Genomic DNA, 26511 nt, shown 5'->3' on the forward strand with positions numbered 1-26511 from the left:
AGAGGGTAGACAGAAGCCTGGGAGGGGCGAGGATATCGGGCGCGCGTACGGAGAAACCCCAGAAAGAGGGAGTGTGCATATCGAGAGACCCCAGGTAGGGGCGAGGCTATGACATGAGAGGGAGGGAGCACGTGTATCGAGAGACTCCAGGTAGGGGCGAGCGTATGACATGAGAACGTCCGATACAGCTGCGAGGCTTGGGGCATGCTAAAGGGGAGGTTGGAGGCACGCATAGCCCTTAAGGCTGGGGTGCACCGAGTCACCCCATACGGAATGGGGAATAGTTCCAGCATAACACCATGTACTAGGGGATCAAAGGCAGCCTCCCATATAGAACCAGATATCATCAAAGACGTGGCAGGTGAGATAAGAGGGTGCTGGATCACCTACTTGACACGGCAGGGGGAGCACTAGAGGGATCACGGCCGCCCCTGCACCCCGCCCCGTGACAGAGAGTTTAATTTGATTGCACAGTTCGCTTCATTTTGCACAAAAACAAAATTGCATGTGATAAAATTGAGAGAACATAACAGATAAGGTCATATATTCTATGAATGGCCTGCCCAATGTTATAATATATGATGACCTCTAAATATATATGAAGAGGAAAAAACAGGTGAATTAAGTAATATGATGAAATCCCAACACTGATATTTCTATTTTTCTTCATTTAATTACTGTCATTAATAAAATTAAAAACCAGCACTCTTGCATTTTGACGTTTTTCAAAGGCATTTGGAGTACCTCAAACAGCATGTCTGCCCAAAGCATTATTTTAACTTTGCTTCCCTGCATATAGATTAAAAAAAAATCACATTCTTTGATCAGGTGTTTTTTGTATATCAGAAGGGAGAAAGTGCTGGAAACACCCAAAGCATCAGATATAGCTTGAAAAAAATTTGTTGTAACAATCACAATTGCAACTCCCCCCCTCCAAAATATATAATAATGTTATAGCTATTCTATTTAAGGGGTTTTTTGATGTGCTCATCACCACAGAGTCTGAGGCTACTTTGAATATTTTGCTTGATACATCAAAGAAAAGTAATTTACCTGAATATAATAAATGCCCTTTTTCTGGGCATACATCATAAGAAAGCAGTAGTCTAAGTTTTGCTTTGTTCGCCATCTGAAATGAAATTATAAAAAATGAAGGAATTATTAAATAAAATGAATATCTGTACACAATATGTAATTAATTGTTTTCCAAAAGGTTGCATATTATTTGAACATTAGGCAAATGTAGTTGGCTTGATTCCCACAGGAAATCCTCCGTCTGAAGTGGGACAAAACTTCCCCTGTGTGTTGCAATACAGAAAGAGGACTGGCTTAATTTTAATCTGATCTCTTGAAGCTATCTGAGGTTTACTAAAATATATTGGATATTTCAGATGGTTACTAAACAATACTACCCGTGTTTCAGATAATGTTTATTCTTGAAAGCATGTAATATAGCATGTACCAGTTGCTATATTGAAGTGCCTTCTTCTAAGGGTCTTCCTAAATTAAATCCAATAAAACTTAATATTCAAGCTCTGATTATGCTAAGCAAACCATGCAGACAAGGCTCCACCTAAATGCATGGGTCACTTTGTTCAGTTCTCTTTGCATGATGGGGGGGCCTTAATCTCTGTATAGTTTCAAGAATACAAGGAAGAAAAAAGTTTCAAGAACTTATACCCAAGCACATAAAGAAGAAAGGTCTGAGAGAAACATTCTTACCTGACTCTCTCTTTTGAATCTCCAAATGTCTCTTTTAAGTTTGTCAAGTCAGGATAATAAGCTGCAGGAGGGGATATTACTTCCACCAAGCCAGAACTGATTTCTGTAGAAAATCTGCAATCAGAAAAGTCAACTGAGTTATTTAAGATGCTGTGAAACTTTATTTATTTATTATTGGCTTACCTACCAACGTCTGACATAATACATAGTTATAATCATTTGGAACAAATGCATAATGCTATTGTGACAATATGTTAGAATGAACTGGTTTTTCTACTTACTTTTAGGGTATGTATGCATGGTTTTTTATGTGAAAATAATATTCTTAATGTATGTTGACAGAATAATACAGTTTTACAGATTTTTTTAAAATCAAGGAATGAAAGGAAAAATGATACAAAAAACATTATTTCCTTAGTAAATTTCTAGAACAGGACATTCTCTTGCCCATAAAAATTATTTTAACTATGATGTTATTATGTAACGTCGATTGTTCAAAGAGCTGAACTTTCCCTTCTACAGTTCAGTTTGGATATATATACACAAATGTAACAGACAGTATGAATGCAGATGTCATTAAATCTGTTTATGTCAAGCCAACTCAATCCATTTATTTCATGCCAAATCCATTTAATCCCATTTACTGATTTACAGTTTAACCTGCTTAATTACTGCTGCTTAGTTTGTCTTCATGGGCTTATTATTTCAACCAAAACCATTAGAAAGGAAGCAGGTAGCTAAAAATATCCAATATATCACAGCTTTTCTTAGAAGAATAAAAAACAAGTACATCCCAACTTACTCTTTTTCCAGGCTTGCTACAACACCCTGGACATAATCAAGATCTGTCTGAAAAAAAGGGAAAAAGAAAAAGGAAAAAAAAAAAATAAGAAGCAGTTTGGGAGCCAGCTGTTTCAATAGCTATCTTGAAGAGACTTGATTGATAACTCTTATCAAAGCATACAAATAATACAGAAGGAACTGCAGACATGACTACAAAGAGCATATTTTTAGTGTGTGGTGTAAGAATGGTTGGGCAAAATGACACATAAAAACCAGGCTAAAAGAATTAAAATAAGCAACCTTTAATTTTTTTTAAGCCTACCAAGGCACTTAGAAACTTGTAAAGCATTCCTACACAATGGAGAAACTGTTATTTTTTTTTATGTATATATATTTTAAAAATAATATAATTTTGGCATGGTATATCTCCACTCTATTAATGAAGTATAAATCATCTGGTATTTAGATTGCCAAATCTCTTCCACATTCTTTGTATGAACTAAATATTGGGATTTAACTACTAAACTTATACATGCTTTCCTGAATCAGGGCCTAAATCCTAAAAGAGGTAAGTTTCTCCTACTATTTTCTTAATGATATATTAAATAATTTCTGTTTTTTCAATGGATATAACATTCAATCTTTACCTTCTACAAAAGTAAACATCCACAGCTTATTATATACCATGGTGGGCAATTATTTCAGCTGGAGGGCTGCTTAGCAACTTCTGGTGAGCCGAGAGCCGCGAGGGTAGCCCTGCCTCTTGACAGGTGCTGCACCCCCTAGTCACCGTCCCGGGACTAGAAGTCCCACTCCTAACCCCTGACCCTTGCAAAAATCCCTTCCCTTGCCCCCAGAAGTACTCCTTTTGGGAGGGGGTTTGCTGTCTTGGAACTGGAAAAAAAAAATCATATACTAAAATTCAACATCTACTAGAGCATATTTTAATCTTATTTCAAAAAATATTTTTGTCCTAATTTGTGTGTGTTTGCATAGTGAATATAGAGGTGATGGTGTAATAACTCAAAATAAAGTCTTACTGTTGAATATTGTGTGTGGGTGGCATGTGGGGGAGGGGCTGATAAGGGGTTGTGGGTGTTTGTGGGTTGGTGGGGGGCTGGGTCTGTAGGGAGGTGTGGCAGTGTGGGTATGGTGGGGTATGCATGTGGGCTCCTTGCCACATGCCTCCCCCTTAGCATACAACCCCTGCCATTGGTGACAGTGGCAGCAGCAGCAGGCCCTCACTCAGGAGGCTCATGGCATGCAGCAAGCAGAGCCTCCCAGTGGTATGCCGCTCCAGCTGAGTTCCAGGAGCTACACATGGTAGCAAGGAGCCAACCCGGCTCAATGGTTCACAACTCCCCAATGGAGTGCCATGAGCTGTGGGGAAGTTGTGTACTATTGGGTCAGGTCAACTCCGTTTGCCCATGGGGCTCTCAGCACTCCAGCAGGGAGCCATATTGTGGAGGCACACAGCCAGCCCAGCCCAGTGGTGTGCAGCTCCTGCCTGCAGTGCCAGGAGCCCCATGTGCTGGCATGGAGGCAGTCCGGCCTGCCCAGTGCCACGTGACTCCCAAATGCAGTGCCGGGAGCCCCACATGCTGGCATGGCGCCAGCTCAGCCTGATCATGCATGGTTCCCTGCAGCTCCTGGCTGGAGTGACAGGACTGTAGGGAGCCATTTGCTGGGAGCCCCACGGAAATGAAGGCACAGTGCTGGCACCAGCTCAGCCTAGCAGCATGCGACCTCTGAAAACCCATGCATCCTGCTGACTTTCAGAGAGGCAGCCACAGGCTGGTAATAATTGTCTTTTGGAGGGGCCCTGCAGGCCAGACGCAATGGCCTGGCAGGCTGGATCTGTGGGCTGTATTTTGCCTGCCCCAGTTATATAACCTATTTTTTGTATATTCCTAGTCCTCCTGGAAAAGATTGGCCTTTAAATTTCAGGTAAATTAATTTTTACTACAACTGTTAATCTAATAATTTGGAGCACTGGTTATCAACTTTCCAAGAAAATATTTTTTACCCTTTAACAAATTAAAGCAGATTTTAGTCATTCATCAGAATAATATATACACTGATTCTTGTTGGTTGTATTTCAATAATGGAAACAAAGGGATAATTCATATTCTCCTTTTGATGTGTCCACAACTCAGATGTCCATTAATGTTCACTGAAAGGAGTAGCTTTAACACTATTTGGTTAAATTTATTACTCTTTAATCTTCATCCACATTTCTATTCAGAAAATATGTTTTAAAATAAAAGTACATTATCATGCCTAAGAAAAGACAGTTTGAAATGCATGAGAACATATTTTATCCTTAAATAATTCTAGGAGAATACTTTAAAAATGTGAACAGGCTAAACAGGCTTGTAAGTCTAACTTACCAAGTTAACTCTTGTTTACTTGCATAAAGTAATACTTGTTTACTTGGTAAAGGCTGAAAATGCTCTTGGTTTTTTTTCAGGACTAAAGTTTTAAAAGACTGTTTAAGATCCTGGCATAAGTCCTTTAGGCCTTAGCATGAATTCATTTTGTGTTAACAGCTTTTTATTTAAAAGCAGAACTGTTGTGCAAATTGTTTTTAATGTTTTAAAAGTATAGTGTAAATGCATTACTGCCCAAGTCGTTAGGTTAACTGATTCCAAAATTATAAAAAACAACAACGATAAAACTATTACAAGCTTTACTACTTATGAAAAGTTGAGGTTTTTCTGTCAAGAATACCCCAGGCCTGATGCCATCAAGTGACAAATTTCAGAAAAAGATTCCAGCAATCTTTGCAGACCCCGTTTCTGTATTCACATGATTTTCCTTATAGGACAGAAGACCCCTTAGAGCAGAGGTGAGATAATACAGCCCGCAGGCCAGATCTGGCCCATGGAGGGACTTTGTCTGGCCTGTGGTGGGTCCCTCAGTTCTGCCTGGTCCACATGCCATTTGGTCCACGGTGGATCCCACACATCCCACCACCCCCGGCGCGCAAGCAGGGCATTTTTAAGCAACCCAGAGGTGGTGCCTTCTTCCAGCTGCTGCCACCACTGGCCCAGCCCCATGGTATTGGTGGGGACCTGCATGCACAGCCCTGACCCCGGCCCACCCTGTGCCCACTCCAGACTCACACTGGCGAGACTCTACCAGGTCCGGACCAGTTGGAACCTGCACGCACAGCCCCAACCCTGCCCACCCCATGCCTTCTCCAAACCACCTGTCCATGTTAAGCAGTGGCAGCAGCAGTGGCAGACAAGCAGAAGCTGCTGTTAGGCATGGGGAAAAGACAGTTGCCTCCCCCTCACTGGTGCGGGGCCCTTCTTGCTGCAGCTGCCTGGAGCCTCCCCTTGGGCTGTCCTCAGGTTCTTCTCCACTGCCATCACCAAGCTACCCAGCAGGACAGCAGTGGTGCAGGCTCCAGATAGATGCAGCAAGAAAGGCCCAGCAGTAGTGAGGGGGAGGCAGCCACTTTCCCCCCACACCTGGCAGCAGCTTCTGTCCAGCTGACGCCACTGCTGCCACTGCTCAGCATAGGCAGAATGTCTAGAGTAGGCACAGGGTGGGATGGGGCCAGAGCTGTGTGTGCACATTCCAGCTGGTCCACAGCTGGCTCGCTCTAGCTGGAGTAAGTCTGGAGCAGATGTGGGATGGGCCAGGGTCAGGCTGGAGCTATGTGCTCAGCTGCTGCTGGGCGCTGGTGGCAGTGAGGAACCACAGGGCATGCGGGCTCCAGGCTGTTGCAGGGGCAAAAGGGATGGTGCAGACTAGCCCACGACAGCTCTCCAGAACTGCCTATGTGGTCCGCGGGCACAAATAATTGCCTACCCCTGCCTTAGAGAAATTAACCAGTCTGAAAATATCAGATTAACAAGGTAGCATGTTATAAAACTAAAATCCCACACGGAAAATTGAGAGGAGTCAATCACTGTGATCCAGAGATTGCCTACACTTTTCCTTCCCAAGTGGTAAGAGTATGTTCTCTGTTTTTATAATTAGGCACATAGGCGGAGGGAGAAAAAAAACTGGGGGAGAGCTAAGTGCATGCATGTGCACCCCCCGCAGGTAAGTCTGTGGGGAAAGGGATGTGGTGAAGGGAAATGGGCAGTGGGCAGGGAGTGGAGCTGGGGCTAGGGGTGGCAAAGGCCCTGCACAGCTGGAGTGGGGCAGGGGGTGGGACAGAGCCGTGGCTTGTCCAGGGGGTACAGGGAAGTGGGGACAGTTCCTGCTGCTGCACATGACCCAGGAGAGCATGTGCTCCTGGATCTGCATGGGGCAGGGCAATGCTGGGAGCGGGGGTTGCGGGAGCTCCAGCAAATTTTAGAGTAGCTGCAGCCCCTCCCCTCATAGTACCCCTCCCAGAATCACTGCTGCCCACCCGAAGTGTAGCCCAGCCAAGGTCCTCACTCCAGGGAGAGCTTGACGCAGCCCCAGCCTGCAGCGGCAGCTACACCCCCTGGCTGAGCCGCTTGCAGCTCAATTCTGTGCTGTGCCCCACCCCAGCTGTGCAGTGCCTGCCTCTAGCCCCAGCCCCACTCCCTCATCATTGTGCGTGCACTTCTACTCACGTTCCCAAAAGCATGTTACTCACCGAGTTTACAAAGTGCATTTTCAGGATCACCTTTTTAACAAAAACTTGAAATAAATCAGTTTACTTTTGATGTTTTAAAAATTAAAAGTACTAAGGGCATTTATACATATACCTTTTCACCCTGTGACATGCCGGAGATCCAGCATGTTGGAGCAGACTCGATTAATTAAGTCTGCTCCGTACGTGAGCTGACGCACACTATGTTGCATCGCATGCAGTTGTATAAGCAGTGAAATGCATGCTTATGTGCAGAAAATGGCGACAGTTCACTTTTGAACTAACACACCTTCACTGTGTGTTAGTTCAAAAGTGCACCACCACCATTTTCTCTGCGCTGACACGCATTTCACCACTTACACAACAACTGCATGAGCCACAGTGCCGCCAGCATTGCGGGGCAAGCATGCATACAAATGTCCTAAATTTTGGAGGGCTGGACAGGCTTCTAGTATTATTATTTGACATACCTTAATTTGACTTTAAAAAAATGTTTTTATTACTACATGATGACAGAAATTAAAGAAATTCTTAATGAGTACTATGCATAAGGATAGGGATAAAGAAACATGTTTTGTCTGCATTTTCAAAGCATTGGGACAAAGTAGTGTTTGATCTTTAATCAAAAAAAGTTTTGATCACACACATCACAAAATACTTCAAGAAAAAGGTGGAACCATTTTCCTAATATTATTGACCTGAACTTAATTTAGTCAGATTATAAAAATTAACTGTGAAACAAGTAACTGGATGAGAACTGCCTTGTGAACTGCCATACGCTTATCTTTTTCTGACAACCTTCTGCTAGGAAGCAAAGGTATTGGAAATTATATAAAATCTCCAAAAGCAATAAATCCACTCAAGTCAATGCAGTGCAATCCAATGCAATGGATATGAGCCTTGGGAGCTGTCTCTCAGAAACTGATGATCCCTGTTTTCTTCTGTCACAAGCAAATCTGAAAATCTTTATTTGCTGAAAACCAGAAGAAATACCTCGTCCTTGGTGCACTTTGGTGTGTTTGTAAGTGCTGAAGTTTTCTTTTCAGGTGACTGGCAATAACATTTTGTACTTATGAAAAATACCTAGGGAATGACCTCATAGCAAATGCAGAGATTCCAGAAATGTACCATTCTCCAGTTACAACTGAGGGGACCTTGATCTGTCTTTTTATATAAAACACTGTAGTTATATTATCAGTCATAACCCATACTATAAGGTCCTTGATTGAAGAGTGGAAAAATGTGCAGGCACAAAGATTGGCTCTCAACCCTAGAATAATTATATGGAGAGCTGATTCCTGACAAGACTAAAAACCTTGAGTTTGCACTCCAAGGGCGCATCCAAATGAGTGCAGTCATGCATTATGTGGCGCTGCAAACATGTTTGTGGTACTACATACCTCACAGTTCAGTGTTCTCCATGCTGCAAGGGTGGGTTGCCCGAGCATGCACTACACGTTCCCCACCCCCCCACAGGTATTTTGACCCCCGGATATCCAGCACAGCACGTATTCGGGCAGCAAGCACTGCTGAAAAACGGAGCTGGGCCACCCAGAACCACACTCTGCTGCCAGCCAGGCTTCATGTGGCAGAATCACCATGGCTGCTGCCCTGGGAGGCCCTCCGGACCGCAGGTGAGGCTGCTGGGGCCAGCACTGTGCTGGCCCCAGCCTTCCTTACCATCCCTGGGGTAAGTTGCCATGCACCAAAGTGCACATGGCATGGGTGTTCCCTGGGGACAAGTAGCTGTGGCGCAAGGTGCACCGCTGCTAGTTGTCCCCGGGGAACCAAACATCCATGCATATCTGGACAGACCCTAGGTATGCTCCCTAACAAAGGCCAGATCCATTCTTGACAAAAGAGACAGAAAAAAAAAAGAGGCCTTATTAAACACATTTTTGGCCGCCTCCAGCACCTGATTAAGGACAGGCAGAATGGTGGAATGTAAAAGAGCATGTCCAAGCAGCATTTGTTTGATCAATACCATAAGTACTCAATCAGCCTCACATTCATCACAGGTGAAGTGTGGCATGCTGACTCACAAAAATGTAAGAGACCACATGGTCCAGAAGCCTTATGCACAATTTGACAGTTGTCTGTGGGTGAGCCTGTGCATTGCTGCATAACTCTAGAACAAGTTGAGTGACTAAAGAAGCAGCAAAACAGTTGTTCTGGAGTTGAGAATAGTCCCTGTTATTTGTGTAGGGGATAGAATTAAGCCATCCTTATTTTACACCAATTTGAACAATCAAATCTGAATCTGATGGATATTGTCCAAGACTTGCTGTCTGGACTGGCCATGTATTAACCAGTCATACAGATGCAGAAACACCAAGATGTCAAGACTCCTGAACAAAGCCACTACAACAAATCTTAGAGAGATACCAAAAAATAAAAAGGTAGTACTGTGTACTAGTAATGGAGGTCCACTATTAGAAACTTTAGATATTTTCTATAGCTCAGATGCATCTCATTGTGAAAACGAACATCCTGTAAATCAAGAGATAAGCTGATAGAGCCCATCCTGAATGTACGCTGACATCCATGATGGGCTTCAGACCCTCTTTGTTCTCTGGAATTAACCTCCGCCCCCCGCCCCCCCCAAATAAATAAATAAATAAAAAACGTGCCCCAGAGCTGCAGGGGAACTTTCTCTGTAGCTCTGAGATCTAAAAACTGACTATCTCCCGTAGTAGTAGTTTCATCAGTGTGGCACCTGAACAGGAATGTGAGGGTGGGCAATGTCTAGAATTGGATGGTGTATGTACAATGTATAGAACACAGCAAATGGTAGTAAAGGTGTTCTGTGGAAATGGTACAACCAATTCCCAACTCATTTAATTTTATTCTGGGAAATCTAAAATGACAAGCACTTTGCTATCAAGAAAATGTCTTAAGTTTTCTGCCTAGATGTTGACAAAGGCTAGTGGACAGACACTGTCAATATAGAAGACACCTTTCTTTAAAGTAATTTATGTCTTCCTCAAGCTATTGGGTTATCTCTGTTGGCATGACGCTTGCCTGTGATAGGGCCAGTGCCTATTTGGCTTTCTTTTAATAGTTGGAATGTGTGTTTCCAGTGTTTTAAAGGTACCTCTGAGTATTTAAGTGAATGCAATGCATGACCAGTTTTCTTATTAACTAGAACAGGGGCAGAGAAAGTTCAGCCCATGGCAGACTCCATTTTCCAGCATCCTCTACCTGTGTTGCTGTGACCAGTTTCCATGGAGACCCCAGCAGTGGTGAAGCCATGACAGCATGGGGCCAGGGTTTCCATAGAGACCAGCCCCAGCAGTGCTGGCAGGGCGTGCGGCAGGACAGGGAGCTGCTCTGGGGCCAGGCTGGGATCTTGTAGAGGTGATAGCGTGCTCTGGAGCCAAGGCAGAACCATGATCCACTGCCTGCACACTCCTGCCCAGAGCAGCTCTTCACCCAGCTGCATGCCCTGCCAATGTTGCTGGGGCCAGTCTCTTTGGAAACCCTGGCCCTATGCTGTCATGGCACTGCCACTTCTGGGAACTCCATGGAAACCAGCCACAGTAATGCATTGTTACAGACTTTAGAGCAGTGCTTGTTGCATCAAAAGCAATTTACAAGTATGTGCAACCTACCAGACACTTCAACCAACTTAACTTTATCCCTTGTCTTGTGGGGCAACTTGTCAGAAAATAACCCCCGTTATGGCACTTAATAGTGAGTGACCCACTCTCTCAGATATTGCCAAAGCAGCTGGATGTGTCATAGCAACTTAGCTAGATTTAACACGTCTTCATTTATAAGTGCAGCTATCTGTGCAGGTATAGAAGTCTGCAATATGTCTATAGGTGTTTTTCTTGAACAAACTCATCAAGCTTGTCCACAGCAAAGGCTACTATCCTTATAAAGCCTTTAAGCTATTTAACAGTTGCACAGCATAGATGATATAGAATCTGGCACAACAGCATCATTTGGTCATGCAGAACATGTGCGTACCAGAATCTGTTGACCTTCCTCCAACTGTCAGTTGGAACTGCAGTAATATGTGGTTGTACCATTTAAGGTAGGGGTGGCCAATATGTGGCATGTATGCCACAAGGGGCACAGGCAGCTCTGTGTGTAGTACATGGTAGACCAGAGGGGTACAGGCAACACAGTAGCGGACAGATCAGAGAGCAGAAAACAAGAGCAGCAAATCACGCAGGGAGCACAGGGCAGGGAGCAGAAAGCAGAGCAGCTGATCAGGTAGGGGAAGGAGATGGGAGTGGCTCTTGGGGAGCATGTGGGAATAATTTGTGCCACACGTTTCAAAAAGGTTGGCCCTCACTGATTTAAGGAGTTGGAATGTCCTGCTTAGGGATTTGAGGTGATGGTTCTCTCAGTCTTGACTGAGTAGCTGTTAGGGTAAAATATACATAGGTTTGACATCTCTACCAAGTGATTTATGCCTATGAAACTGTGATCCACTCTAAAGTTCTTTCCTGTATAAGAAGAGATAAAAATCTAGATTGCATTGATCTTCATAGAGAAGCCTCCCTATTGTCCTCCAAATGAAGAAAAAGACTACTACTTAGGTATAAAAGTAAGAGAAGTCAGTAAGATGTACTGTTTTGGGGAGGGAAGGATACAAATTTAATAAGTAAGTAAATGCATGCATACATACATAAAGGAGGTATAATTGGGAGCTTTATGAACAAGCAGTTAGAACGGCTTGCCCTTCACATCTGCAGTTGGAGACATGAGGCTGACTCAAGGATGAACTGTCTGCCTTAAGTGCATGGGATGGATTCACACTAACAGTCAATATGTATGCAGACAAGCACCCAAAGAACAAATGAGTGTTAAACTGTTGACTAATTTATTCTAATCAATGGTTTACAGTACAAATAAAATGATTTTGCTTAGCTGATATGTCTTCTGTTTGACTGAAAGCTGCCAGAAAGTCAGCTAATTGCTTGGGAACAATCTGAATACAACACAAAAATCTCATCAGTTTTGAATGTATGCTGATTACAATTAGTATCAGACAAGTTAGAGAGAATTCACTGATTAATAAAACAGATAGACATAATAATTTGTGCTAGAAGCATCACTAGAGTAAATTTAAGATATGTAATTTAGTTCACATTAGCATTTACTTATTTTAGCAAGAACGTTTGACTGAGACAATCCAGTTTGGACAGTGACCAAATACTTTTAATTTCTAGTCAGACAGAACTCACTACTATTTTTCAAACAATTACATTAGTTATTGATATAATAAAACTACAACTGTAAGCCAGTTTCAAAATAATCTTTCTATATTAATTACACTCCTACCCTGGGGGTCTTTAAGAGGAGGTTAGATGTACACCTTGCCAGGGTCATTTGACCCCAGTACTCTTTCCTGCCATGGCAGGGGGTCGGACTCGATGATCTGCTCAGGTCCCTTCCAACCCTAGAAACTATGAAACTATGAAAAATAAATTTGGTATGACTTCTGAATGCCAATTTAATGTTCAGAATTTCTGCAATCCAAAACTTCCAGTATATTTAAAAGAAAATGCTTATAAAAGATATGATTAAATAAATATTTCAAATGCCATAGAGTCAGCCGGTCATTATATAAACTAGTTATATAGAGAAATGGCACAGAGCTTCAATATAGAATAAAGATGGAATATAAAGATAAATAACTGCTAACTTTAAATTAGCTGAAGTGATAAGAAATAACATTGTTAGTCTTCATGATTAATAGGTAAGTTCTTAGACAAACATGATTATATGAGAAATTAATACCAATGATATGAAATAAAATTGGTTTACCAAGTTAGAGCAAAAATGCTGCAGATTAACTGCCATATAACGGCATAATTTTTGTTATATAATTCTAACATTTTCCTAAAGGTTTGTTAGCTATCAAGCACATCATTCCCTGATGCAGAGTATGAAGGTTTAATTTGTAAAAATCACAGTACTGTGCAGTTATCTTTTAACAAAGTAAGTGAATATGCAGATTACTTTGCTTTAATTAGCAAATACAATCCATCTAATCTTATTGGTTCCTTTCCTTGGAATGTTCATTCTGTTTGCAAAAAGGCATTACCATCTATTCCTTCTTTGCCCGAAATAAACTAAAAAAATGTACCAGAAAGAAACAGAGGTCTAAAACTACTGAGAGAGATAGAGTTTAAAAAAAAACAAAACAACACTTTTTTTTTTTTTTTGCAAGCATACCTGACACAATGAGAACTTGGTGCTTTAGTAACAGCATAATACAAGTGACAGGGTAATTCTAATATAATAAAAGGCTTAGTCTGTCTGTCCGTAACACTTTTGGGGAACTGTGCATGTGCTGCCAAGAGGGCAGATGGTGACTGACTGTATGGTTTAGGCTGTGTGGGGCCAAGTTTGAGTCACTGCCAGGAAAGTTTGTGGTGATGGTGAACACACCCCAGTGGCCCAACCAGCTAGGGTTCCCCATGCCTCCCTGCCTGAGGGAAAAGCGGGGGATCACTGTGGTGGCACCCCACTGCCACCTAGCCCTGCCGCTCCCCAGAACAGCCAGCAGGGAAGGGGAGGCGGCAGGCAGAGAGGGAGGGAGGTGGAGGTGGAGCGGCGGAGGTAGAGCAGGCCTGGACCTGGAGCGGCAGGCGGTGGGGGTGGAGCAGGGCTGGACCCGGAGCAGCAGGGGGGACGAGGCCTGACATGGTGCTCCATCCCTGCCCACCCGCCCCCCCCCGTCATTCTTGATGGGCAATTTGCTAGTATAAATAATAATACACACTGATCATAACAGGCCAGAATATTTTTGACACTATGGACTGCTATTTAAAATCTTTAGCTTTGTCTTGTGAATCACATGGCACCTTGGTTGAAAAATCACTCATCTCAGGTTACATAGGAGGTCTGTGGCATAGCTAGGAATTGAACTCAGACCCCTGTTCCTAAACTTTAGAGACCTTCCCCAACCCAGGAAAATGGAAGCAGAAAATAAAAAGATGAAACTTTTATATTTTATGGTTTAAAATGCAGAGAAAAAAATATTAGCAAATACTAATTTTAGCAATTGTAATATGACGAAGGAAAAACTTCATGTAAAAGTTTTTACCTGGGGAGGAACAATCAGCAGCATACCTACACGATGGGGAACTTCCTTCTCATCAGAGCAGAGGCAGAAAAGGATCTTGGAGTCATCATTGATGCCAAGATGAACATGGGCAGCCAGTGTGGGGATGCAGTCAGGAAGGCCAACCACACCTTGTCATGCATCCACAGATGCATCTCAAGCAGGTCCAAGGAGGTGATCCTCCCCCTCTATGCGGCACTAGTCAGGCCGCAGCTGGAGTACTGCATCCGGTTCTGGGCGCCGCACTTCAAAAGGGATGTGGACAACATGGAGAGGGTCCAGAGGAGGGCCACCCGCATGATCAGGGGGCAGCAGGGCAGGCCCTACGAGGAGAGGCTATGGGACCTGAACCTGTTCAGCCTCCACAAGAGAAGGCTGAGGGGGGATCTAGTGGCCTGTTACAAACTAGTCAGAGGGGGGAGTCCCTGTTCCCCCGTGCACTACCAGGAGTGACTAGGAATAATGGTCACAAGCTGGCAGAGGGTAGATTTACGCTAGATATCAGGAGGCGCTACTTCACGGTCTGGGCCGCTAGGATCTGGAACCAACTTCCAAGGGAAGTGGTGCTGCCTCCTACCCTGGGGGTCTTTAAGAGGAGGTTAGATGTACACCTTGCCAGGGTCGTTTGACCCCAGTACTCTTTCCTGCCATGGCAGGGGGTCGGACTCGATGATCTGCTCAGGTCCCTTCCAACCCTAGAAACTATGAAACTATGAAAAATAAATTTGGTATGACTTCTGAATGCAACAACACTCTTATTAACCTGCATCAGATGTACCAAAATCAATTTATTCAGCTAATGGAGAGTGAGAGCTACCCAGATGTAACATCCACATTGATGGCCATGGATGACAAGCATGAAATATAAAGAATGATATGACTTAAATTAGAACAAATGCGAGTCAATTTTAAGTTCTGAAGAAGGGTAATCAAGATGTTTAAAAGGAGACCTTTGAGTGTTATTAATTTTCTGTGTGCCCAAGAACAGAAAAAGAACCATTTGTATGTTTGCTGGAGTCCATCCTTAGTCTTTGAATGGTTCTCTTCTAAAAATAAATGCAGCCCTTGAACAGTGGTTGAAAAAAAGAAACAGTTTTCAATTGTCAATATATAATACAGGGGTCAGCAACATTTTTGGGCATAGTGCCGAAAGCACCCTCAACTTCAACTTGTAAGATGTTGGTGTGCCACAGGTGGATGACTGGGGAGCCATGAGGGGCCCAATCCTTGTGGCCCCTTCCCCTCCATCCACCCAGAAGCACATGTGCCAAGCAAAATGCCTATGAATGACACACTCTGGCACCCGTGCAGGGGGCTGCCTACACCTGATCTAATGGATGGTGTTTATAAACCCCTCACAGTGCTTCAAAAGCAAACTGTATTGTCAGGAATTGAAGGGAACCATACATTTATAAACTCTCTCATATTCTGTAAACTAGGCAACAAATTGCTAGGGAACGCACATACATCTAAAAAGAGAAGCTGATAAAACAATCTTCCCTAAGGAAGGCATGGTACCAGTATCCTTAGGAGCTTAGCTAGAAGATCCAGTACAGTTGGCAGCAATTAATTAGCTTTTCCAAAGTGTCCAATTAAATCCTATTTCAAAAATTTATCTTGAGTAGATTTACAAAAGAATAACTAATTTTGCAGGAGAAATTTATAATCCAAAAAAACAGAAAATCAAAGCAGTTGTCAGGAGTATTTGGCATTATAGACAAAATCCTCAGAGCAACTTTCAGCTTGAGCAGCAAGACTAGGCACTCAGCTGATATGCAAGGAAGGAATCCTACCCGCAAGCCAGTAAAATCTGCATAAGCTACTTCAGTAGAATGGCAGCAGCTATGATCTCCAGCCTCAGCACACAATGCCACACCTCAGTGCCATAACACTGGATAAATACATGAGAGGATTTGTAAAATAACAGATCTGCTGGATTTGCCTCCATTCTCTCCTTACTATCAGAAAGCCATGCAATTACCTCAATAAATACATGCATAATTAACTCCACTTCTTCATGTCTTACCAGGAAACTAGGAATTTTTCTACAACTTGTCTTTTATAAATTGTTCAAAACAATTCTTAGAAAAAGCACAGCCAGCTGCTATGTGATACTAGTCATTAAGAAAGTTTAGAAGTGATGTGAAATATTTAAGTGATTACCTCTCCTATGAAGACAACCATAACACAATCCAATTTCTCTTCAGGAGACAATTTATCAATAAGAGAATGGAGAGTTTCTGTAAGATAAGACTTGACTTTTCTTTTCACTGTGGGAATTCCCATCACAATTGAAACTGTAAAATAAAAAGAGAAATGTACTTATAATTATCTCATTTATAGACAAATTAGAAGATATAAAACTGTTGTATAACAGAGATTGAGAAATCCACAAAAAGTATTAACAAACTGAGATAAGGCGGTAACCAACAATGTTTCAAAACATACCAAATCACTGATAGCATTACCGTATTTACCTAAATCCAAGACAACTCTGAATTTAAGATGATCCCTCAACTAATCAGAATTTATACATGGAAAATTTATAAATCTTATAATTTTCCATGTATAGAATCTAATTATTGGAGGGTCATCTTAAATTCATCCAGGACTACTACCACAGGGAAAGCAGTGGCTGGGGAGCAAGCAACAGCAAAGGGTAAGTGGATGGATGGGTCAAGGAACCTGACCCCAGCCCTTGCCCGCCACTACCTGCCCACCCATCACTTATCCCTGCCTGCCCTGGCACCTGGCTGTCCCCACCAGTGCCTATAACCCCTAGTGCCTGACCTCCTCTGCCACTTGCCTCAACTGCTATCTGCCCCCATTGCTGTCTGTCCCCTCCAGTCTCTGCACCCCTCTGCCACCTGCCTCCCCCCCAGTCATATCCTCCCTCTCCACCACTGCTTACCTTTTGTTGGGGCTCTGGCTTCTGCCATGTTCCAGCCCAAGGCACAGATCACACACTGACTCTGGCCCCTGCCCAAGCAGGCAGCAGTGGTTATGGCAACAGAAACAGCAGCTTCAGCCCCACCCCTGGAACCAGGTCAGAACTGGAATTGTCACTACCACTGCTGCTGTTGCAGGGTTGGACAGGGGCCAGAACCCTGAATGAGGGTAAGCAATGGTGGTGGGGTGGGGCAGAGGAAATGGGAGCAGATGGCAGGAGGGCATTGTGGTTGGGGGTGGAGAAACAGTAGGGGGAAGCTGAGGCTCTGACCACGAGCCTGGGTCAGGCTGTGGCTGGAACCACAATGGCCGTGTGCGCCCTGCCTTGTACTCGAATCCAAGATAAGAAGCTTTCCCCCCAAGTTTTAAAAGGAAAAATCTTCATCTTGAGTAAATATAGTATTACAGAATGCCCCCAATGGTTAAATCAAAAGCAGCCATACAAAAAAAGTACTAAATGCTTAAATGCTAAGAGTATTATTGTGCATTGTAAAGATGCATACCATTGTGGTGCATATCACTTATGGTTCCACTGTGATTTATGCAAATCACAACCTGTTTAGGGAGAGCTTAGCCTCCAAATATGGCACAACAGGCCTTTACAATTTAATTGTCTACGTAAGATTTAAGGAAAATGTCTACGAACTTTTGTACAGAATTTCCTTGTTTACCTTCCATTTTTTGGGGGTTCTTTTAGCTACATGACCAGTTTGGCCACTGATCAAATCCAGAGCCCCAGAATGGCCTTAACACTCCTCGCCTCCCAGGATCCCATCTCAGACCTCCTATTCTATATAAACTACCTCAAAATTCAACACTCACACCCCAACTGCATTGCTAATTCTGCATTCCCACCTCTTCTTGTCCTCCACATACCTATTTAACTTTCATGCCTCAACCTCCCCAAGGCCATCTCTTCCCCCAGTATGATAGGGCTTACCTCCATCCTGATAGGCAAGGGACAAATGGGATAAGCAAAACTGTGTGAAATACTATAAAGCCCAGTACGATTGGAGAGATCCCCCTCCATATACCTTAAATACACAAAATCAAACTAGATTTGGAAATAGTGGAAGGCATTCTGAACACATCTTAACTACTGCAGATATTAGATTCCATATTTAATAATATATATTCAGAACACAAAACAGAAGAAGAGCAGGATATAGACTGAACTTTTAACTGATTTTTTTCCTATTTTTAGCACTGTTGATTTTAATTAACATTTTTTTGCAATTTAAAATGTTGATATAGTTGATTATATGTTTGGTGTAAACAATTACAGAGGTCTGAGTCCTCCTCTTCCTGACTGCCAATATGCAGAGAATTTATTTCCATTTTGTTATAGAGAGAAACAGAATAAGTGAATAACACCTGATCCAGCACATCTGACAAGCAGATAAGCAACTTTTTAAAACTAGGAAATGAAAAATCAAATTAGAATACACAACATACACTAACTAGAACTGGTAATTCTATAATAAGCAGCTGAGCAAAACATGAAAGATTTGATTATGAAAATATTGGCAGAACCAGATTAAATGGTATACATGTGAATTTAATTCTTATAGACACACAGACACGTTTCAAGCGATGTGGCCCGGTTGGGCTTTTTCTGGTTGAACGGCTACTGCTAGTAAGAGTATAATTCTATGGAGGCACAGCCAACCACAAGACTAGAAATGAGTACCAGGCTTTTCCCTCCCTAAACTAAACTGTATATTTTAATGAAATGATCAAATCCAATTAATCTTAGATGCCCAAAATGCCAAGTCCACTTGGTTTCACCATGAAATTTATTGCTGGGTGCACCAGAAACATAATTCCATGCTTAGTTTACTATATATAAGCCAAAGGGATAAATCTGATAGTATTTCCATGCTTTCTTAATTTTGTAAAACTAATGAAAAGAGAACACAAACTGACCCAAATGTAGCCATTCTTATTGTACATCTTAACACCTGGGACAGCATGTGATCTGAATTGGGCACTAAAGTGCAAAACTAAATGCAAACTCCTTTCATCTTGGATACAGTGAGAGCACTAATATACACTGATATCATAGAAGTAATGAGAGTTTTTGAGCTACCAAATAATAGAGTAAATTAGACTGCCAAAACCAGGACATTCTTTAAATGTATGTTTAATATACACATGATTTAAACTATACCAGCATACCTCCTGTTCGTCCAAGGCCAATCTGCACTGATGGTTGAAGACTTCCTTCATTCTTCAATAAGTGAGGCAGATGGTAATAAATATTTGGCACCTGAAGAGATTTTCTGCTTGTTAGCTCTTTTAGCAATTTCAGCGTTTCATCTGCAAACCCAATAATGCAGAAAATGCATCAGAATGAAAACAGTTTTATAGAGCTACAAGATGCATGCAATTTCAAGCCTGATGCTAATTGAAATAAAGCAAAATAAAATGAGGCATTTAAATCAGATTTGTGTACCAAAAAAGAAAAATATTATTTTTCATTTAAAAAGTCATACATGGGGGGTTTTAGTAGGCTTTTTTTTCTGGAAACAAACAAAATTACAAGTGACAGTTACAAAATCCTGCAAGAAATAATATAATGGAAAAAGTTCTTACCTGTTGAGAATTTCCATACATTTTTTACCCAGAGTGGATCAAGATGCAAGGAAAAAAAATAAGAACACGCAGACAATTCTGAGTATTATGTATTTAGTTTCACAGGGCACATCAAAATGCAGCAACATAATCTTTAAATGAATATGTTTTTTAAACTGCAGGCATTTTTAAAACATATTTTACATAAAAGTATTTTTCATAAAAATAAAATTTCACGGCTTACAATAAAAAAAGCTAAAATTTGTGTACAATTTTGTAATAGAAATGCCCTCCACACAAAGCTGCACATTTAAATTATTTACTCAGTTTGAATATTAAAATCTAAATCAGTTTGTGAGGTTATCAGAGCCTGCTACATTTCAGATTACTTCCACAAAGGAGAACAGATGCAGATATCAGCTTTAAATTTCTTTGACAGCATGTAGCAACTCCCTCAAATCAAGTGCAAAACAGCAGCCAATATTTTTAATTAGAAAAAACTATAATATATTGACAGTCTCAAATCCTGTAAAGGTCAGGTTAGGTCACAAACTGGATTCATAGATTTCATAGACATTAGGGCTGGAAGGGACCTCGGGAGATCATCGAGTCCAGCCCCCTGCCCAAAGGGCAGGAAGTCAGCTGGGGTCATAGGATCCCAGCAAGATAAGCATCCAGTTTACTCTTGAAGGTGCTCAATGTAGGTGCTTGAACCACCTCCGCTGGCAGACTGTTCCAGACCTTGGGGGCTCGGACAGTAAAGAAATTCTTCCTTATGTCCAGCCTGAAGTGGTCTTGCAGGAGTTTGTGACCGTTCAACCTCGTCATCCCTTGGGACGCCCTGGTGAACAAACGTTCCCCCAGATCCTGGTGGTCACCCCTGATAAACTTATTGGTGGCCATCAGATCACCCCTCAGCCTGCGCTTTTCCAGGCTAAAGAGTCCCATGGCTCTCAGCCTATCATTGTAAGATCTGTTTTCCTGACCTCTGATCATGCGCGTGGCTCTCCTCTGGACTTTCTCAAGCTTCTCCACATCCTTTTTGAATTGTGGAGCCCAAAACTGGACGCAGGACTCCAGCTGCGGCCTCACCAAGGCCGAGTACAAGGGGAGAATGACGTCCCGGGATTTGCTCGAGAAGCATCTATGGATGCAAGTCAGTGTTTTGGTCGCTTTACTAGCCGCAGCATTGCATTGCAGGCTCATGTTCATCTTGTGGTCAATGATGACCTCCAAGTCTCTTTCTTCTGTAGTGCTATCCAATGTAGCACTGCCGAGCCTATAAGGAAGCTGCAGGTTTTTCCTCTGAAGGTGGAGAACCTTGCATTTTTCGGTGTTAAACACCATCAGGTTCTCATCTGCCCATTTGCTGAGCTTGTCCAGGTCAGCCTGGATCACCCGCCTATCTTCTGGTGTGGATACTTTGCCCCAAAGTTTGGTGTCATTGGCAAACTTGGCCAGTCCACTTCTGACTCCAATGTCCACATCATTAATGAAGATGTTGAACAGTATGGGTCCCAGGACAGAGCCTTGAGGGACCCCACTGGTCACAGGGCACCACGATGAGCGACTGCCATCAATTACAACCCTCTGGGTCCGACCACGGAGCCAGTTTCCCAGCCAGGGGATTGTGGTGGAGCCAAGGCCACAACTGGGCAGTTTGGCCAAGAGGTGATCATGGGATACCAGATCAAAAGCTTTTTTGAAGTCAAGATATATGACATCAATCTCTTCTCCCTTGTCCAGGTGATAGGTCACTGGTCATAGAAGGAAATGAGATTGGTCAAACAAGACCTACCCGCAACAAACCCGTGCTGGCTGTCCCTTAGAATGTTAGCCTGGGCCAGTCCCTCAAGGATGGCCTCCTTAATAAACTTTTCTAAGATCTTCCCCAGCATAGAAGTCAGGCTAATGGGCCTATAGTTAGCTGGATCCACTCTCCTCCCTTTCTTGAAGATCGGCACCACATTGGGCTTCTTCCAGTCTTCGGGCTCTACACCAGAGCGCCAGGAATTTTCAGAGATTCGTGCCAGGGGCTGGGCTATGATGCTCGCCAGCTCCTTGAGTACCCTGGGGTGCAGGTTGTCAGGGCCAGCTGACTTGAAGGTATCCAGCTTCTCAAGGTGTTCCTTCACGAGGTCAGCATTGATGGAGCGTAGGGGATCCCCCTCACCCGGATCTCCCTGTTCCATAGCAGGCATGGGCGTCCCATAGGACTGATGAAAGACTGACACAAAGTACCTATTTAATAGGTTGGCTTTTTCCTGGGCGTCAGTTGTCAGTTGCCCCATCTGGTTTAGCAGGGGTCCAACATTGCCCTTGCTTTTTCTCCGGCTCCCCACATATCTGAAAAAGGACTTTTTGTTGTCCTTGATGCCTGAAGCTAGTTGGAGTTCAGTTGCAGCCTTGGCTTTCCTGGCTTGCTCCCTGCAGGACCGGACAAGCGCAGAATAATCCTCCGTGGAGGTGAATCCCATCCTCCATCCTTTGTAGGCTTTCCTTTTTAGCCACAGGAGGTCCGCTAGGTCCCTGGAGAGCCAGGAGGGCTGTTGTGCCTTCTTGCTGCCTTTCCTCCGTGTTGGAATAGATTTAGCTTGTGCACTGAGGATCCCTTCCTTGAGAAGCAACCACTCTTCTTGAACTCCCATCTCCCTGGGGTCACGGTCCCTGAGGGCCTGACCAACAAGCCTCTTGAGCTTGTCAAAGTCGGCTTTTCTGAAGTCAAGGACTTCTGTGTTGCTGACTGACTTGCCAGCTTTACGGCGGATGGTGAAAGTGATCAGCTCGTGGTCACTGTCACCCAACTTCCCATCGATCACTAGGTCGCCGATTAGGTCGTTCCCCATAGCCAGTACCAGGTCGAGCAGCGCTTTGCCTCTCGTTGGCCCATAGACTTCTTGAGTCAGGTAGAGGTCATCCACGCATGAGAGATGAAGACTTTGGATTGAAGACTTCCAAAGAAAATCTGGGTGCCAGAGAAATGATGGTGATGAGATAATAGTTGTCATTCACTCCTGGGATTATAAACAGAACTACAGAACTATAGGTATTTTCTTTGGATAAAATATAAAGCCAAATGCCAGACAATTAACAGTCTTGATTTTTTTTTTTTTTTTTTAAGTGCCATGAGGAGAGGTGTAATATTTGATCTGGGGTCTAAATTCCACGATAGATTATTATAATTTGCTTGCCAGATTTTTCTTGCAGATTTAAATGCAGAAGCTGGACTGGAAGTGTCTATATTTCCAGCTAGATGGCAGAATCTGTCATGTAGCTTGAATTCCTTCCAGATTTAAAGTAGTGACCAAAAACAACGTATTATTATGTATTGATATTTATAATGTGCCTAAGAATTTTTAGACAGACATATACTTAATAAAAATGAATATAAGATCTTGTGAACTTTGCCAGTTTCACTGCTGGTGGTTCCACACTCAGTGATCAGCTGCTGGGGGACCCCCCCCCAGTCATCTGGTGCCCCCTCAGTCTTGGGAGGCACCAGTCACCCCTGGAGGATGGGTCACACTCCCCACTACAGAGCAAGGCAAAAACTCCCACAGTCCATACCAGTCTAACTACTGGTTACAATTCCTTCCTGACCCCAAATATGGCAATTGTTCTGACCCTGAGTGGAGGGGCAAGACCTTCTAGTTAGGTACCTTCAGGTTTAAGTCCCAGGAGGAACATAGGCACCCCAGTTAAAATCCCCAGCCTTTGTTGCAGCCCATGCCTCTGAGGAAGGCTTAAAAACAAACAGAACACACATATCTGTAGCAGCGAGGCAGGGAAAATTCCCTCCGTATCCCATGCACCAGCCAGCAAAGCCCAGAATCTTGGGAAATAGCCATAATAGAACATACACCTAGATCATCCTTGACCAGTGGCTGTCCAACCTCTTCTTGAGCTTGGGCCATTTCTAACTACATCAACTTTAGCTTATGAATGCTATATAATGCAGAATGCATGGTAGTAGTCCAACCTGGAGATCAAAATAACATGGCTAATAGTGGTAAAAGACACTAAAAACCCAAAACATTTATGTCTAATGCTCCTGAAGCCTGATCTGTTCAGTGATTCAGAAGTGTGAACCACTAAAGTACTGAAGGACAGTTCTTTATTAGTTCCAAAACAGATGACTTAAAATAGGGGTTGGCAACTTACATCCCATAGACTAGATCCAGCCTGCAAAGAGGTCTGATCTGGTCCACAAAGGTTTCATCTGGCACAGTACAAAGCTGTATCATGTTTCCCCGCCTTTCCCCTCCCCTATGTTGCAGAGCCTACTGCTCTGCTACACCTGCACTTACCCTTGCAACAAAGGAGTTGAGGCTCAGCAACAAGAGTAAGCACAAGCTGCTCCGGGAGGCCAAGACTTGCAGATGAGAGTGGGGGACCCAGTTGCAAGGGGCAGCTCATGCTGGCACAAGGTTGCCAGTCCCTGACATACAACATTTATTAGGCTGACTTTTCTTTAAAAAGAGACTACTTTTATTAAAGGTTTTCAGCATCTGAAAGCACTACTAAGAAATGACAGTAGATCTGTCATCTAGGTGAATAAAATGTTGGGATGTACTGTCTCAAAAATGCAACAAATCGGGGATTACTATTTTTAAAAGCAATACATTCAGATCAGTCAGGAAAGAAACTTATTTCTGGAAAAGTTGACTTTTTACACAGAAGTCAAAAAGCTTAGAGTAAAATATCAATGGAAAGATCTACTAGTAAGGTGACTGGTAGCTATAGCCCAATATATATCTGTTCTAACATTTTCAGATTAGCATCACATTTTGATACAAATGAGCAAGAAGGATGTAATTGTGTTTAATTTTTAAATATTAGTTTTGACAAAGTAAGAAACATTTACAGATGGGTTTTCTTTCCTGCCAGTGGCTGAACAATCACACGGTTTCTTAAGGAAATTACAATTTAATTTAAAATATTACTGTACATACTTGATGCATCAACCACCAGTAAGAATTGTCAAGGGGAGAATATCAGGCAGGACCATGTTACTTAGACTAGCTGTGTGCAGTTAGATGGTTCCTAAGCATCTAATATTAAAGTATTCTTTGTTTTCTAGCCTTTTCATTAGTATGGAAATAAAATAGCAATCAGTAATCCAGAAGTGTACAATATTAAATTAAAATGAATCTAAACCCAGGCCTGTACCTGAAAAATTGCTTAATGCATCCTTACTTCCATTTGTTTCTGCTACTGCACGCTTGAACTGCTCCAAGATGGCATTTAACTCAGAGGAGCGCTGCAAAGTTCTGTGCTCAGCTATGCGAAGGCGTTCTTTCAAAGCATGGAATTCCCGTTGGTAAGCAATCAACTTTTCTAGAAAGGAAAAAAAATCTGGTTACTTACTTTGGAAAACATTTAGGACTAGATCCCTAACAAGACACATATGTCACAATATCATATAATCCAGTGTTAAACTCTACACAGGAGAACTCACAGTTTTGAGTCAGACAGCTCAGTTCTCTATGGGATGCAAAGGGAGACAATGTATAACTTCAGAATGTGATCCAAACCAGTGAGTACACTGAATGAAATAACCAAATGGAAAGGGTGAGGACATGGATATGCCTTAAATACCCCTCTTCACAGTGGGTTAAAGGACTTAAGTCTGCTATAAAGGGAAGGCATCTCCCTCTGCAGCCCTGAGCCATCTTCTAGAGTAGATACCAAGAACCTTTATTATTTTTCTCCCCAAAGTCAAAGTAGGGATCACTCCTTGAAGAAGCCTTGTATTTGCACTCCCCTTTAAACGAACGGGTTAGTGGTTAAAATGTCAGTGTTGAAAACAGGAGTTCAATTTCCCCCCACCTCCCAGGAGACTGGCTTTATCATCAGCAGGGATCCTGGATTTCTCCGATTTAAAAAAAATCCCCAATTTTTGGTTTAAAAACAGTAACCCAAAATCCACATTCATAGTTTCATAGGTTCTAGGGTCCGAAGGGACCTGAGTAGATCATCTAGTCCGACCCCCTGCCATGGCAGGAAAGAGTACTGGGGTCAAACGACCCCAGCAAGATGTTCATCCAACCTCCTCTTAAAAACCTCTAGGGTAGGAGCCAGGACCACCTCTCTTGGAAGTTGGTTCCAGGCCCTAGCCGCCCTGACCGTGAAGTAGTGCTTCCTGATATCTAGCCTAAACCTGCCCTCTGCCAGCTTGTGACCGTTATTCCTCGTCACTCCTGGCAGTGCTCGGGGGAACAGTGACTCCCCCAGTGCCCGCTGATCCCCCCTGACTAATTTATAACAGGCCACGAGATCCTCCCTCAGCCTTCTCTTTTGGAGGCTGAACAGGCTCAGGTCCCGTAGGTCCCATATTCTTCCACAATTAAAATGAAACACCACTAACATGCACACGCACGCACGTGCGCGCACACACACACACACAGTTTTAAAACCGAAAATTGGGGATTTTTTTAATAGAGAAAACCAGGATCCCTGATTATCAAGCTACAAGCTGTTCTTAGGCAGAGGTGCTCTCAGTATATCCACTTGAAACTATTCTATTCTTTGCATAAACGAATTAAAGATACACAGGCCAAACAAAGTGTGAGCCTCATTTTCCAGCTTAGTGGTTAGGGCATACTAAATGCATACTTCTTTCTCTTGCCAGAAGACTAACGTATATAATTCCTTCTTATCTATATCATGCTCATCCTTCCATTATTTTCTTAAGATTAATTATACTTTACTTCTTCCCATTTTTTTTTCTCTCTGTAGTTTATATGTATTGCCCATTTAATATTTTGAACACATAGATAAATGCCCTATTTTTAGAAATTACAAAAGAAAACATACGTCA

General features: G+C 42.8%; 1 protein-coding gene across 2 annotated transcripts in view; it reads right to left on the minus strand.

Annotated features, from left to right (window-relative positions):
* The window catches only part of MGAT4A (alpha-1,3-mannosyl-glycoprotein 4-beta-N-acetylglucosaminyltransferase A), a 167217-nt gene that overhangs the window by 53168 nt on the left and 87538 nt on the right, over positions 1-26511 (minus strand). Inside the window, exons 3-8 of one of the 2 annotated variants that reach the window (XM_090065136.1) lie at positions 24888-25028; positions 19296-19436; positions 16332-16465; positions 2525-2571; positions 1723-1836; positions 1054-1129 (exon numbers count right to left, since the gene is read on the minus strand). In XM_090065136.1, coding sequence (XP_089921262.1) covers positions 1054-1129; positions 1723-1836; positions 2525-2571; positions 16332-16465; positions 19296-19436; positions 24888-25028 — 653 coding nt within the window. Of the gene's footprint in view, positions 1-1053; positions 1130-1722; positions 1837-2524; positions 2572-16331; positions 16466-19295; positions 19437-24860; positions 25029-26511 lie in introns of both variants that reach the window. The other variant, XM_090065128.1, reaches the window with a different exon arrangement.

The sequence above is a fragment of the Crocodylus siamensis genome, chromosome 1 (assembly GCF_052110815.1).
Source record: "Crocodylus siamensis isolate JL-2025a chromosome 1, ASM5211081v1, whole genome shotgun sequence".
Classification (NCBI taxonomy): Eukaryota; Metazoa; Chordata; order Crocodylia; family Crocodylidae; genus Crocodylus; species Crocodylus siamensis.